Source organism: Podarcis vaucheri (genome assembly GCF_965113315.1).
Source record: "Podarcis vaucheri genome assembly, chromosome: 4".
Taxonomy (NCBI): domain Eukaryota; kingdom Metazoa; phylum Chordata; class Lepidosauria; order Squamata; family Lacertidae; genus Podarcis; species Podarcis vaucheri.
In genome coordinates this window covers 79,789,521-79,805,869 of record NC_138762.1, presented here as the reverse complement: position 1 = coordinate 79,805,869, position 16,349 = coordinate 79,789,521, and the positions used below count along the sequence as shown (strand labels likewise).

The 16,349-nt window shown below is 41.9% G+C and overlaps 2 protein-coding genes across 5 annotated transcripts in view; one reads left to right on the top strand and one right to left on the bottom strand.

Annotated features, from left to right (window-relative positions):
• The window catches only part of FHL2 (four and a half LIM domains 2), a 32,490-nt gene extending 27,773 nt beyond the window's left edge, over window positions 1-4,717 (top strand). For all 3 annotated transcript variants that reach the window (XM_082218840.1, XM_082218841.1, XM_082218842.1), the window contains exons 4-6: window positions 2,175-2,344; window positions 2,757-2,943; window positions 3,292-4,717. In XM_082218840.1, the coding sequence (XP_082074966.1) occupies window positions 2,175-2,344; window positions 2,757-2,943; window positions 3,292-3,443 (509 nt within the window). In that variant the 3' untranslated portion in view covers window positions 3,444-4,717. The remainder of the gene's footprint in view (window positions 1-2,174; window positions 2,345-2,756; window positions 2,944-3,291) is intronic.
• Window positions 4,718-9,431: 4,714 nt separating this feature from the next.
• LOC309531884 (ashwin) lies at window positions 9,432-16,349 on the bottom strand. Of its 2 annotated transcripts, none has more exons than XM_082221647.1 (4): window positions 16,170-16,349; window positions 13,834-14,000; window positions 11,549-11,918; window positions 9,432-10,818 (listed from the first exon to the last, which is right to left on the bottom strand). In XM_082221647.1, exons 1-4 carry the CDS (start codon window positions 16,296-16,298, stop codon window positions 10,762-10,764), a joined length of 723 nt encoding a protein of 240 aa, XP_082077773.1. In that variant the 5' UTR covers window positions 16,299-16,349; the 3' UTR covers window positions 9,432-10,761. The 2 variants fall into 2 exon arrangements, with proteins under 2 accessions (XP_082077773.1, XP_082077774.1); XM_082221648.1 differs by lacking the exon at window positions 16,170-16,349 and adding an exon at window positions 15,941-16,094 and having other exon boundaries at window positions 13,834-14,002.

Below are 16,349 nucleotides of genomic sequence, written 5' to 3'. Positions count from 1 at the left end.
CCCAGCTCTGTTAGTTATCAGATCTGCTTTGTTTAATAGGGCATCCTTTCATTCCTTCAGGGGTCGACACTTTAGCTCTCAACTCTACCTAATTCTTTTTTTTTTAATAAAAAAAATCACATAAGCACTAAACGTAGCATAATTATAGCTTTATTAATATAGCACATTAATAAACTGATAAGATGTGAAAAGCCATTTAAAATGTCATAGAGCAAGATAATAATCTGTTAACACATTTGCTACATTGCTTTTATGCCAATTAGAGCTCACTTAATAATTTTTTAAGTCTCTTTCAATGTAGCGCTTACTCTAAGAGGGACAAATTCTCTCATCTGATAAATGATGTTAATATCACTGAAAGCTGCTTGCAAATCATACAGAGGTAATAGCACTTTGCCTTTAAACTGCTGCCCAACAATAATGTGGTTGATTTAACTAGGATGCCCTTCAACATTGGCTTTTCAAAGACCCCACAAGGTGTGCTTGAAATATTTTAATGCAAAAATTCCTCTTTCGTTTGGGCTGGGCTTCTGCTCTGGTTTCTTTCCAGAGAGGGAATGAATTGGAGGTGGTTTTAGGGTGGCTCAACCAAGTGCTGTCATGGTGGGCGCCATGATACAGGGGACACACACAAAAATGCTGTGTTGGATTTTAGCATTGCATAGGACACCACTGAAGTTTGAGAGCCCCAAGTCGACCACTGAATGAATGACCATGTGCTCACATTAGGGGAATCCATATGTGAAAATGAGATGTCTCCTGTATTTGTGAGAAAAATTCAGAACATGGTCTCTTTCAGACAGCCCATTCATTGAACATGGTAGTTCCATTGCACTCAGAAACCCGGGGTGTGTGTGGCTTGAGCGAGGACATTCTCTGTAGCAATTTCTAAGCTGTGGATTTCCCACCCAAAGAGCATTCGACACCTTTATTGTGTCTTTCATCATCTGCTGAAGATTCCCCACTGACCTCTTTTTGACACCCAAGATATATTTTAGAACACATTCTGTGCTCTTGGTTGTCACCTGCTTTTACTGTTCCTTAATATTGCATTTTTATATCGTTGTAACCCATTCCACAAAGCTTGCGAACAAATATTCCAGGTTACACATGCCCAACTGGTTTGACTTACTCTAGCAAGTCTCTTTTTACAGCCAGGGTCAAAATGGGAGGTGTTTTTGATGTTGTTTCTTTGGTTGGGGGTTTTTTGTTTTTGTTTTTGGAAGGGCTGGGTTAATTCAGTCCTACCCCCAAACTCAAAACTGTCTTAAGGCAGAAAACGGACTGGAAAAGTGCTGAAGACAATAGGAAAACAGAACTAGAGGAAAAATTGGTTTTAAGCATTTGTAATGGAACCTAGAAAGTCAGAGGGGCAGAAGAGGGTTAGGTAATCATTAGCCAATAATCCGAAAAGAGAAGACACAAATATAAGATGCAATAAGTGCATGCTGTATTTGGATCAGAATGTAACCAGGAAGGAGCTACAGAGTTCAGACCTTGTTTTGGGGGGAATGGCCATCTCCAGTTGCCCTGTGCTAGAGCTGCATGATGAGGTTTTCCACTTAGGTGAGGGCAGTCTCTTCAGTACTTGGAAATTTTCTCAGCAGCTTTAAGAGATTGACTTCTCCTCAGTTCTCGAGAGAAGCACCAAAGGACCAGTCTCATTGGCGTCTTGGTATTTTGCATCAACATGGTCATGAAGGTGCCAAATTCCACTTTGCACAACCCAAAAAAGCTAGAATCTATCTCCAGTGCTGAGAGGTGGGACTGATGCCAGCCCCCAGAAAGTGGACAATGGGAAAGGATGGAAGGAAATCAAAACTAGGAGAAAGGAGTGTTTCACCCTGAGCAAAGGCCACTAGTAAATGTTGATGAAAGGCCACAAAGCCCCACAACCTGAATTGTTTTCATAATCTATTGAGAGAGTCACTCGAAAAGGGGCTCTTCACGCAGCTCACCTGCACATCTTAAACATCAGAATGGATCCGAGGAGTGTAATAGCTGCAGGAATTTATACTTTTGCTGCTCCCACAAAAACCCAATTTTCTGCTAAAAGTGTGTTCGGCTTCTCCTCATATGCTAACTGGAAAATGGAACACAGTTTCTACTTACCTTTTCCCTACACAGCAGCTTGAAAGCCAAGGTAGAAATCTCATGCTGTGGTCTCCTCCTAGGTACCCGCAAGATGGAATATAAAGGAAACAGCTGGCATGAGACCTGCTTTATCTGCCATCGGTGCCAACAGCCAATCGGAACAAAGAGTTTCATTCCCAAAGACAGTCAAAATTTCTGTGTGCCCTGCTACGAAAAGCAGTTTGCTATGCAGTGTGTCCAGTGCAAGAAGGTATTGTTTATTGCTTTGTGCAAATGACTATTAAACCGAAAGCCACACACACACACACACACACACACACACACACACACACACACAAATCTGTCTGCTTTAGTTCGAAGCAAAACTGCAATCCAGTTATGCGTATACTTTTGCTCCAACACGTTCCAGAGCATTGAACTATACCAGGCTGTGCAATGCTTTGAAGTCATGCGTATTTTGGCTTACCTAAAAGACAGAAAGACACGGGAACAAAGAAGGTTGTCAGGGGCTTCGCAGAAAAGGTGTGAGGGGTTAAGCATGAGACTAGTTCTGCTACCTATTGCTTAAAAGATTTGCAAGGTGAACGGAAATGGGGCACAAAATCAATAGGAATTCCTTTTTTCTTTTCTTTTTCATTCCCATTTTTCTTTTCATTTCACAGCCAATTACTACAGGAGGAATTACTTACCGGGAGCAGCCATGGCACAAGGAATGTTTTGTGTGCACTGGGTGCAAAAAACAGCTCTCTGGGCAACGCTTTACTTCCCGGGATGAGTTTGCCTATTGTTTGAACTGCTACTGCAGCCTCTATGCCAAGAAGTGTGCAGGATGCACCAATCCAATCAGTGGTAAGTATCGTGTTACCGTTTTCCTTTGCAAACAGAAAAAAGCACCTCAAAAACAGCATGAATCAGTTCAGAATAAAATTCATTCGTTCATTTTTTTTATTTGCTGCTTTTCCTAGAGGGCCACAGGTTCCTCATCTCTGATCTAGGGACTGACAGGAATCTAGAATTCTGCATGCAGACTCAGCTGTGACAAAGTTATGTCAATAATGTGTTTAAATGCAACTTTCCCACATGTTTAAGTCCAAGGAAGTTTATTCACAACTGGAAACGATGTGGGAATCTGACCCAAATGACCTTACAGAAGGTGTTCTTGTGTTTTCTTCTTAAATACTTGTTTTGCCTTTTCAGGACTTGGAGGAACCAAGTACATCTCCTTTGAGGAACGCCAGTGGCACAACGATTGCTTCAACTGCAAGAAGTGCTCCCTGTCGTTGGTGGGCCGCGGTTTCCTCACAGAAAGGGATGACATCCTGTGTCCTGAGTGTGGGAAGGACATTTAAAATGTGAAAAGAATAAAACCACCACCATCAGCTCTCACAAGTGCATATATTTTCTCAAATAAGCAATGACAGCTGTGGGTTTTGAGCAGAAGTGAAAAAAGTGTTTGGGTCCCCCCCCCCCTGCAATATATAGTCATCAGGAATTTTTTTTTCTTCTAGGTTGTAGAAATGCTTTAGAGAAGGGAAAGACAAAAGGGTGGGGAGGTGGTTTTGACATTGACTGCTAGGCAATACATTTATGAATCGAGTCCGGTTCAAATGCGGAGTTGTGAGTTGCTCAGATATTTAGAGGATAAAAGCTACCAGTGAAGATGGCTGATTATTATCTCCAGGTTTAGAGACAGTGTGAACTCTGACTGCCAGGTGCTGGAGAACACAACAGGAAGTGTGGTATTGAGATAGCGTTGCCATACGCCTGGAATTTTCCAGACATAGCCAGCATTCATCCCCCTTAAGCAGCGTCCAGGCAGAAATTGCTTAAATGTCCAGGAAAATCTGGACATATGGCAGCCCATGTTGGTAGTGTAGATTTAGGCAATTTTAATTTAAAAAATAGCTCAAAAACGCATTTTTTGTTGTTGTTGAGATTTTGTGGGGGGAAAGCTCAACAACTCAACAACTTTGCCAAAAAGAGCAGAGCTCAACAGCTTCTGTGTCTGGATTTTCACTTTTTGAAATATGGCAACCCTAATTTAGCTCATACCCTGCTTGTGGACTTCCCATAATAATCTGCTTGGCTACCACACAACACAGGGTGCAGACGTAGCTGGGCCTTTGGTTTGATTCAACAGGGCTGTTACATTCTTAGCAATGCAAATTTCTCTTCAAAAGATGTATGTAGTTTAAAACTGATAACATATTCGACTTGGGGATTCTGGAAAGATTACAGGAGCTACTGTTTGGTATTGATAGATCAAGTATCAATGTTCATCATGTCCAAGTAGGTGATAATTTGAAAGTAGGGTATGTTGGTTCAATCAGTGATAGAAAGTTAGATAGAAAGTTCTGGGTTATGCCTTAAAATAAGGGTTTTGAGGCTACAATTCTATGCATACTTTCACTGGAATTACTCCCATTAAACTGATTGGGACGTTCTTCGACATAAATGTACACAGGAACAGACTGCATGAGGTTTAAATTGATGTGAATCCGCAACACATTATTGCATGATACTGCAAGGCCATTTTGCAAAGTACATTTTTCGTTTTTAGTACTCGTTTTGAAATTCCATTGCACCTTGTATTTTATGAAGTAATAAACGTATTTCTAATGAAGGCTGCTGTATTTTGGTGAAGTTGACAGCTTAAAGACTTAACTTTCAATAAATGTTAGCATTTGAGGTAAGGCGTGGATAAACTCCTTTTATTTAAAAAGGATGGATCCATATGAACAACAAAACAAAACCCCAAATCTCGGTGAGGCCATTAAAAAACAGAAGCATTACATGTTCAGAAAGTAACAGCCCAATCACTGGCTGCTACTGGTACAAACAGAAAATTGCCCTTATTTTCTGAAATATTAGGCAATCATGGAAATTAAGAGCAGCTACATTCCTGTTCCAGGTATTTCCAGTAGTGTAGCTGCAGTGCTTGTACAATATTGCTCCAGTGTCTGCTGTTCATCATACTTTCGCAATCAGTAACTTCAGGCGCTGATCAAAACAGATTCTGAAATCATAAATAAGCAAGAGGCAGATGAGATCGCAGCTTCCTCAGATTTATACTGTTATGCATAACTATTAGTAGGGCTTGAGAAGGCTTTATCTTCCTAGCTTAAGGATAAGGTAGCTAGGAGTCAGCTCCCGCTACTGCAGTACATTCATTTTCACTTTGTGTCCAATTATATTAGGTAGATAGTTTGTCCGCTTTACGAAAACATGGGGTTCATTTTATCTCAGCTCTGGAAAACAGGTCCGAAGAAAATGTATACAGTGGATGCTTGGGTTGCGAACGTGATCTGTGCGGGAAGCACGTTTGCAACCCGCAGCGCTGCGTCTGCGCATGCGTGGGTCGCAATTCGACGTTTCTGTGCATGCGCAAAGTGCGATTTAGGATTTATGTGCATGCGCGAGCACCGAAACCCAGAAGTAACCCTTTCCGGTACTTCTGGGTTCGGCATGTTGCGCAACCCAAAAATGTGCAACCTGAAGCATCTGTAACCCGAGGTATGACTGTATATGGACCAGTGACAGAATATTTTCTGCTTTTCACACAGTCAGGATATTAATTCAGATTTAAGATCTCTCAAACAATATAGGGGAAACATCTCAAAAAGTGTGCAGGGCATAATTATTTATAATGTTAGTCTTTTCAGGCAAATTATAATTTTGGGGAAGAATTATGTAAATCCATTTCTGGCATATGCTGTTTCTTTTCTACAATAAAAACATAAGCTCTCCAGCGATTAATGCAGAAGATTTAAAATCCATATATACTCTTAAGAGAAGACGATAAAAACTTGATCTCTCTCCCCAAGCCAAATATTAAACTTTGACCCAGCAGTTCTGTCTGTATTTCTACCAGTCATGGAAGCTGCTCATCACATACAGTGGTGCCCCGCAAGACGAATGCCTCGCAAGACGGAAAACCCGCTAGACGAAAGGGTTTTCTGTTTTCGAGCTGCTTCGCAAGACGATTTTCCCTATGGGCTTGCTTTGCAAGACGAAAAGGTCTTGCGAGTGTTCCGATTTTTTTCCGCCCCCCCCTTTTCTAAGCCGCTAAGCCGCTAATAGCCTTTTAGCCGCTAATCCGCTAAGCCTTTAATAGCCGCTAAGCCTTTAATAGCCGCTAAACCGCTAATAACGCTAATCCGCTAAGCCGCTAATAGGGTTGCTTCGCAAGACGAAAAAACCGCTAGACGAAGAGACTCGCGGAACGGATTAATTTCGTCTTGCGAGGCACCACTGTATACCGGTAGTTGCTGCTGAGGAATTCAAGGCAGGCTCTAGAACAAAACAAATAATGAAAAGGAAACCCCAAATCAATCATGATCTTCTTTTTTTTCTATTTCCCAGATGGAAGCATACATAACATTATTTAACAACTTTCTTTTCCCCAGAGCGAATCTTTTTCTACCAGGAATACATACCGTTAATCCCGATCTCTCTTAACCTCACCCACCCAAGAGATTATTCCAATTGTTATCTTTATACGGAGCCTGACAACCGAAGTTCCTTTACTATGACCAATCTATAGCTCTTTTTAAAAATGTCAAGGCAAGAGCACCAAGCAAACGTGTGTAGGATTACACTGTTACCTTTAAGTAGTTATATAGCCATTTATACGTTAATGAGGTTGAGAATTTAGAAGCAAATCTTCAGGCGACTGACAACCTGATAATCTGATAACCTAATGTTTAGATCACTGTCATAATCCACTTACAATCGATTCCCCTATTGGCCAAAGTACTTTGTGTCAAAGACCATATTCACATTAGCCTTCGTTGGCATTTGTTGCCCTCTCTCACATGCTCCTGTGGCCAATTCCGGGAAGCAGCACGGTCGTTGCCATTCATGAAGTTGCTGGAATGTATATACTTAACCTCTTGCATAGGTTCTAAGACAGAGGTCAGCAAACTTTTTCAGCAGGGGGCCGGTCCACTGTCCCTCAGAACTTGTGGTGGGTCAGACTATATTTTTGGGGGGGAAATGAACAAATTCCTATGCCCCACAAATAACCCAGAGATGCATTTTAAATAATAGCACACATTCTACTCATCTAAAAACACCAGGCAAATAACCCAGAGATGCATTTTAAATAAAAGGACACATTCTACTCAAGTAAAAACACGCTGATTCCTGGACTGTCCGCGGGCCGGATTTAGAAGGCAACTGGGCTGGATCTGGCTCCTGCGCCTTAGTTTGTCTACCCATGTTCTAAGATAACATAGTAAAATTCTGTACCAATGGCTCAGAGAGAAGAGTTGATATCCCGCCTTTCACTTCCCTTCAGGAGTCTCAAAGCGGCTAACATTCTCCTTCCCCTTCCTCCCCCACAACAAACACTCTGTGAGGTGAGTGAGGCTGAGAGACTTCAGAGAAGTGTGAGTAGCCCAAGGTCACCCAGCAGCTGCATGTGGAGGAGCGGAGACGCGAACCCGGTTCCCCAGATTACGAGTCTACAGCTCCTACTGCAGAGGAATGTAATGTGATGCTTGCTATGCAGTGTGCCACAATATATGTCATGGCCTCTGCATGAAAGGTACCATGAGATGAAACCTTTTTATATTTGTCCAAAAATATAAAGTTCACCTTACTGACTCCAAGAGCGTTGCTCCTGCAGCTTTCTTCGATGGTATGAATTGGTAGCAGCTGCTTTTTGCATTTCATCAAACAGGGTAATGAATGGATGTTGTTGGTGGCAACCATGTGTCTTGGGTATTGACAAGGTTTATGATGTGCTGCCCACTAACTCAGTCTCTGTTTAGAACGGTATCAAGCAAATCATCTTAAAATGCTTGAAAATCTCTCATTGCTGTATCAGAAAAGGCAACACAGGGGCAAAGAAATGATCTTCTGAACAAGTACTTGGGGTTGCGAATACTGCTTTCTCCTCACCATCTTCATGACAGGGATATGAAAACCCACATTGTTTGTGCTTCATTTGGCTGGCTGCAGGACAGATATGCGCTGCGATCTGTGGGAATGATCCCACTGACTTAAAAGTGAAAAGCAATTTTTTTTATTACAGTGGTACCTCAGGTTAAGTACTTAACTCGTTCCGGAGGTCCGTTCTTAACCTGAAACTGCTCTTAACCTGAAGCACCACTTTAGCCCGATTTCTGTTCTTATCCTGAAGCAAAGTTCTTAACCTGAAGCACTATTTCTGGGTTAGCAGAGTGTGTAACCTGAAGCGTATGTAACCCAAGGTACCACTGTACTTCCATGTTCACTACCCATTTCGTCTTCGGTGCAGCCGACTTTTGAAAAAGATCTCTTCAAACAGGGTGTTGGAGCATGGGGAAGACAGCGAGGACCTGCTTATTTTGAACGCATCCTGCAAAGATTGAGGACAATGCGCCACACCAAAACCAGTTTTGCAGTACTGAGAATGTGTGGCTCTGCAGATCAAATATGTCGTTAAAGAATAATGTAGCCAAGCCAAAAATCAAGTACGGGCACACACCCACACCCCTGATCGACTCACCTGTGACCACATATATGCAAGGCACTGAGAAATAATTTAATAATTCAATCAAACCCGGACATGGCAGGAAAATGCTGGAGTCCTCGTGGCTCATGAGGAGACCCTCCCCGGAGCCTGAAGAGGATGTCGGTGAGGGGAGAGGAAGCCCCAAAGGGACCTGAGGCACCGTGGGGCTTTGTTTAGGCTGCTCATGTGCAGGGTAGGGCAGAGACAGAAGCCACTTACCTGTGTATCCTCCAGGCGGCCCAGAGCTTTGATTCTAGTTGTGGTTTATTTTGGGATCCAGTATTTTTAGTATGAATTGAAGAGAGAGCGGCAAAGACTGCACTTAAAGAGTGTTTAGAGAGGCCTCCCCACTTTACATGATTTCACTAACACGCAACACGCATGAGGGCCCAGAACGTAACCCCTGCATAAGTGAGGAGATGCTTGCATATAAAACAAATGGAGAACTCAAAGTTTTTAGATTTCTTTCCAACAACAAAATTGGGTTATATCTTTAGGACCCCAGGCTGTTAATTGCCTGATGTCCAAACAAGTGACTTATCGCAGCTCTGTCACTCGCTGGCTGAAACACTGATAGGCTGGCTCACTTCGCAGAAATTGCTTAGAATGGTTTCTTCTACACATTTCTTTTTTAAAGTGCTAGTGGGGGTTTTTAATGAAAGCTCAGAATCTGGGATCCCTGCCTGAGGGTGCCAATGAAGGCCTCTGTACACACTACGGCACCTATGGGTGATGGGCTGGTGACCCCTGGACCAGTGTACAGTTCCCTCAAACCCTTTTGAAGACTGGGATAACAGGTGTTTGTCTCCAGAGATGGTCCACACAATTTAATACATCGTCAGTTTAAATCAATTTATTTAAATCAGGTGAGGCTACTAAAAAGACAGCTCAGATACAAAACACACAAAATTAAACTGTGCTGTACTAAAGTACAAAACTTGCACACGTGTTCAGGAAGAGGGAAACTCAAAATACACCTCAAACACACCATTCTTTCCAAATCTTTGATCATGATCTAGTGGAAGTCGTGCACCAACAATGCAGTTATAACCATGTCTACTCAGAAGTAAATACCACTAAGTCCATATTCTGTGGTTGGCATGTACAGGATGGCAGCCTGAATTTGACTGGACACTACTTTGTGTATGGTACGCAATTCTAACTATTAAACCCAGCTAGGTTGAGTTTTACATCATATGAAAGAGGATCCATGTGGTTTCAAAGAAATCCACATTTATTCACAGATAGGAAATAGGCAAGACTTCTTCCTTCGCAAACCACAATTGCTTACTCTCCGTATAATTTATCCCTCTATTCAAACTGCCCCAATGAGTGGAGTGTTAGCTTTTCTCCAGAATTTTAGCAGGCATTTTGTAGACAGGCAAGTTAAATCGACCACAAAGGTTCATGTACTTTATGAAAAAATACTTATGCATGTACTGTACAAAAGCATGGCACTAGTTCATGCACTACTTTTCTCTCAAATACTCTCTGTATACAGTCTATCATGTGCTTCCATCTGCTCAAAAGACAACAGAAATTCATCTTCAATTGTAACAAAAACTTCAATTTGAAGCAAAGAAATTACACAGTTCAGTATTTTTCCTATGTCTGTAAGAGGTAACCATCTCATAACAAGGCTGGAAAAGACATCTAGACACTTGGTATCAGCACCTAAGAATTCAAAATATTTTTCTTGCCCTGCCAACAGAACTTTGTGCAAAAGCCACTATTACCATGGGAAGTCCAGTTGAACGGGGAAACATAGTCTTCCACACTGTCTAAATACACTTGTGCAGAGAACTGTATTTGCAAAAAAGAAAAGCAATACTGCTGTACAGTTGAACATGAATAGTTATAAATGCACACTGCTTTTCTCTTGCCAGGTCATGCAAAGGCTGAACTGCAGTACATGTGAGAATTCCAAAGGAGGGCTGGTAGAATAATTTTGTTCCACCAAAACCAACCATTAAAATGGGAAGTAAATGACTCAAAGTGCAATACAGAAAATATCCTTAAGGTGATGGGTGAGAATATGGTGCCTGCTTTGTACTGTAGAATTGTTAACGTTATGAAAAATCCACCGCAATCTGCAACCCTGTTCAATATGACTCATCTGTTCTGAAATGGAGGCTAAATGTTATTTACATTTCCAGCGCCTCATTGGTTCATGGCCATTTCACATGCTGGATCTTCTTTTTTGATTCCGGAGATTTCAGACCGTTCTGAGGGAGAAAGATTTAAACGATGTTAAAATTGCCTGTCCTAAATCATTTAAACAAACCTTGTATATTATACTACAGAGTTTGGCTTCTGATGCCATCTTGTGGCTAAAATAAAAATATGGTCGTAATTAAACATAGAAAAGCAAGAACCAAAAGACCACCCAATTCCATTTCTAAAATGAGCATGAAAATGTTTAGATCAGTCTTGTGTTTAAGCACTCGCCCAATGACCTTTGGGAACAAGAAATGGCATGCAGAATAGTGAGTGGATCGGCAGAGCATAGAAACCCAGCAGGATCTGGGCTTCACCTAGCATAGAAATCAAGCAGGATCTTAACTTCAAAATCTATTCCTAACAGAACTCATATTCCTGAAAAATAGGCATTGTTGAAAGCCAAAGCCAAATGAAGCTTGCCACATTCCAAAATAATGACCCTCACATTTCAGATTGAGTCAGAGAATTATGTTACTGGCTGGCCATAATTTACACAGTAATGAGGATGAAGTAATTTAGAAAGGAACTCGTTTGTGCCCATCTTACAGTTCTTTAACAACAGTAAAGTTGTGTTAAGGTATAATATATGATAATATTCGAATAATTAGTGCACAGCATCCTAGTGACCTGCAGAAACTCAGAGATAACAAAATACTGCTATAGCTTTCACATTTATGCTACGAGACACGGCAACAACTACATCTGGTTAAAAGAAACAGATGTGGAATGACTTACGGATGCATCAGATTCTTCTTTCGGAGCAGCTCTCTTTAATTTCACAACAGTAGTTCCTGTTAAAGGCACCAGTGGGGGTGACCTTTGACCAGGTGCCATATTGTTATCGACGATAATATTATTCTGCTTAGCTTCGTGAATCCTGGATCCCACTTTAATGTCCGGTGAAAAAGTGGAGACAGACACACAAGCTGAAGAATTTGAAGGAACCGTCAGTCCCTTACAAGTAGTGCTGGCGCTTCTTGCTGTAAGGAGTTTTAGACTATCAATAGCCCCATTCTCAGTTTTCCTCACTTTTATGCTTGTACTCGTTGAGCTACCATCGAACACAATGAGAGGTCGTTTCCGTAGACTTTCCGCTGGAGCAGTGCTGAACAAAGAAATGGTAACATAGAAACAATATTAATTACTGCAGCACAGATGTAAATGAAACCACAGTCATTACAGATTTACACTATCCCAAACACAACTACTTGGAAGTGGGTCCTATTTATTTCAGTGGAACTTTTATCTGGGTTTGTGTTCAGATCAGCAGGTCAGGCGCTGAAATAGACTAGGAATTCATCTAGTGTGCTATGGCACTGCTGCTGCTTTTTTCTGGTATTCATTTATTTCGCATTTAATTCACTTGAACAATCAGGAAAACATTAACACTTTTAAAAAATAAATGAACACTTTCAGAAAAATTAAGTCATACTCAGCCTATTTAAATCAGTGGACTTAAATGTTGGGTATCAGATAAATTAACAAAAAACATTTTTATTTCTGCTTCTTTAGCTTCAAACAATTTAGGACTTGTACAGTTCATCCCAAGTTTCTTTGCATTTTATAATTGTCTTCAACAAGGATGGGGAATCTGTGGCCCTCAGGATGTGATTGGACTACTGCTCACATTATCCCTGGCCATTGACCATGCTGGCTGGGACTGATGGGAATTGGGAGTCCAACGCCATCAGGAGAGCCACAGGTTTCACATCCCTGGTCTACATAAATGCTCCTTAACGGTCCCATCACAAGTATGTCCACCCAGAAAGAAGACCACCGATTTTAGTGGATTTTACTGCCAGTTAAGTGGGCATGTGATTGCAGCCTCAATAAACTGAATCCGCTAATAGGAACCAGTCTATTATGAATAGACCAACCCAAATTTATAGATGCATTATTTCCCATTTTGATTAAGAGTTGTGAATGAAGCAATAGTTGAGACACTTCGGAAGAAACACTCTATTTCTAGAAGCAAAAACAGGACACATTTAAATAGCGGTTATTTATGGATACAGGTTACTGATGATTAGAATTTTTTTTTAAAAAAAACCCAGTGAAAATAACAAAAGGCCCCAGCACACAGCTAAGCATAATTAAGTTTGATTGATTCAAACTAGAGTTCAATAGAGGAAGCCTTCAGGTTCTATTTTCCTGGCAGAAGAGTAATTAAGATATGATATACCTTATCTCCAAGTCATGGTTCAGAGTTGGGCAGCATAAAATTTTGTGCTCAAGTCCCAGAATCCAGAAAAATCGATCCCTTGCTTTAGCACTAGTGTTGCTATCATTCACTACATTTGAACACTGGGATAATGTTCTTTACTGCAAAAAAACTGTGCAAGGCTTGGGTTTTTTTGTCGTTTCCAGAGTGGAGCCACTATCAGCTGATCAAATCCCATCCTCAATGGGACCAAGACCCATTTCCCCAATCTTCTGATTGGCAGGCAGGGCAAAGTTAACTCATATCAGCTTCTGTTTGAAACAAGAAGCCACAGCTGGGGAGATGGGACAGGTTTGCAAAATATAAATAAATGTGGTATCTCACACACATTTAACGAATTTATTTGGCAGATTTATTTAATAGCTAGATACTCTGTTCTGCATGAACTCCACTGAAAAGTACTATCCAGTTCTTAATCTAATTTGCTCTCGCTCTGGATTTATCAGACTGCTGACTACGCGACTGCTTTCAATAATAATTCTCTACATCCCGCTGGCAGCCCCAATACCTATAAAAAACAAAAAACCATTGTTGTACTTACTGAGCGAGGAGGAACAGGTCAAAAGAAACACGGAACTCCCTTCTGAATGGAAAATTTGCCAAAACCCAGTGGCAGAGCACATGCGTTGCATGATAAAAGGTTAAATCCCTTGCCAGGTAGGGTTGGCAAAAGCTATTGCCAGAAATCTAGCAGAGCCACTACCAATACAGTACGGAGCTAGATGGATCAATGGTTTTACTTGGTATAAGGAAGGAAGGATTTGCATTTGAATCCACAAACTAAGCAAAACAGACTTACCTTTTGACCTCATGCTTGAACACCTGCTGACCTCTCTTCTTTTCCATCAACTTTCCCCATCTAGTTTTTGGTAACTCACGTTGAGGCAATGGTATGACATGCTGAACATAGAGATCAGTAAGGCCATCTTTACTGATCTTCACTTCATCTTCAACTGGGATGTTCTTCTGTTGCGGAGTAATAAAAAAACATATTCATTATGACTGCAAATGTTCTCTGGATAACAAGTGTACATAATACACTTAAAAATCACATCACTTGTAATAAACTTGGTAATCTTCATTATAACAGTTAGAAATGCATAGAAATTTGCTGCACCCTGCAAAGGATGCGCAGTTCACCTCACTTCAGGAAGCAAAATAGAGTTGGGGGTGGAAACAACAGCTTCCCTCAGCCTGAAGACTCCGAGTGCCCCACAAATTCAAGGTGGGGAGTCTGTGGCCCTCAAGATGTTGCTGGACTCCAGCTTCCATCAAATCCAATCAGCATGGTCAGGGATGAAGCAAGCTGGAGTTCAGCAATATCTGAAGGGCCAGTTTCCCTTGTACACACCCATACACTTTTGTAATATTATAGCTGCCAGATTGAGACTGCTGACCTAAACTACTTATCTAGAAGTAGGCTTGTTCCTTCTTTTACTGGCCCTGCTTCTGTGCCTTTAATGAGAGTCCAACATGCAGAAATTTAGCAGATGGGCCTTTTGCCCTCTCAGTCTGAATATAGCGTAGTGTTTCACCTGCTTAATGTCCTCATATTATGCTGCTGTTAAAGCCATAAAAAGGGAGCACCGCTAATAGACCTATCACTGTGTGGGCAAGTAACACCAGCCTCTTTACTCAATGCAGAGCAACCATCATGAATTGGAGCAAACATGTCAGCATAGATGTTGCTGAAAAACAAAGGATGTCTTCGAATGTCAAGTGTGAGTACAACAATGGTTGTAGACAGGAACATCTGTCAGGGAGATATTGCAAAGTACTTTTTCTGGAGGGGGGGGCTAATATTCAGCCATTGCTGGGTTGGCTGTGTGTGTGCATGTTTTGTAGTGGTATTTTCGTATGTTCTGGAGAAACTTTGTGATGGCACTGTTCCCTGAAAAGTGAGCTTAAAAAATCTTCAAAATAAAACCACAAGCTTCTGTAAAGAGGAGACTAAGAGGAGATATGATGGTTCCCTTCAAATATCGGGAGGATGGGGCAAGCCTGTTTTCTCCTGCTCAACTTACAAGAAAGAAGATTCTGACTAAACATCAGGAAGAACTTTCTGACGGTAAGTGCTGTTTGACAGTGGAATGGACTCTCACAATAGGTGGTGGACTCTCCTTCCTTCGAGGTTTCAAAGCAGCAGTTAGATGGCCATCTGTCACGTATGATCTAGTTGAGATTCCTGCATTGCAGGGGGTTGGACTAGATGACCCACGGGGTCCCTTCCAACACTATGACTCTGTATAGTCTGAAACATGCATAGGAATAATTGCAGGGCAGGAGCTGCTACAAGGGCTTCCAAGGCACTTAGCGTTGCCGGTTTTTCTCCCCCCTCCCTGGGCTCTGCTCTTGCGCTTTTATCAGCAGACATTTTTTCAGGTGTGAACAGACTATGCTCCAAGTCAGGAATAAAACTTCCTCAGAAGATTCTTCCACATCTAGCAGGTACTAAAAGGCAGGTGGGTTTCCTTTGGGTTAAACTGGCAGACCCTCAAAATGTCCTTATTTTCCAGGGACAGTCCTGGATTTAGAAAAGCTGTCCCAGTTTCTGATTTGATCCCGGAATGTCCTGCTGTTCCTTAGAACGTCCCTATTTTTATCGGAGAAACATTGGAGGGTATGGAGTTATGTGACCCCTGAGCCAAGGAGTTAAGTAACTATACAACCTTCAGAAGACATCTGAAGGCAGCCCTGTATAGGGAAGTTTTTTTAAAAAAATGTTTAATGTCTTATTGTGTTTTTATATACATTGGACGCTGCCCAGAGTGGCTGGAGGAACCCAGGCTGACAGAGTATGAATAAATTATTATTATTATTTGAATCGTTATTATTATTTGCAGTGTTGTTGCTATTATTGTTACTATTGTTGTTAGTTGAACTATTATATTTGTTATTATTAGAATTCATTATTATTTTTTGAATCATCATCAATATTACAGTATTATTATTGAACAGGACGTCTCTATTTTCATCGGAGAAAGGTTGGAGGGTATGAACTGGCAACCCGAGATCCGGCCCGGCTTTAAGAGCCCGGCGCTCCGCAGTCTCTCAGGTGAGGCGGTTTAACGGTTCCCTCCCTCCCTGCCTCGACCCGCCCCCTTTCAACGGACGCGCCCCCCCCGCCCCCCTTACCTGCTCCAGCGTCAGCAGGAGGAATTCCTGCGAGAGCAGCTCCGGGTGCAGCAAGAGGTCCGAGTCCGCCCGCGCGCCGCTGCCTCCCTCCCCCGCAGCAGAGCGCTCTCGGGACCCGAGCGCCGCCATCTTTCCGAACGCGAACCTGATTGGCCGCCTGAGCGTTCCTCCTGCTCAGCG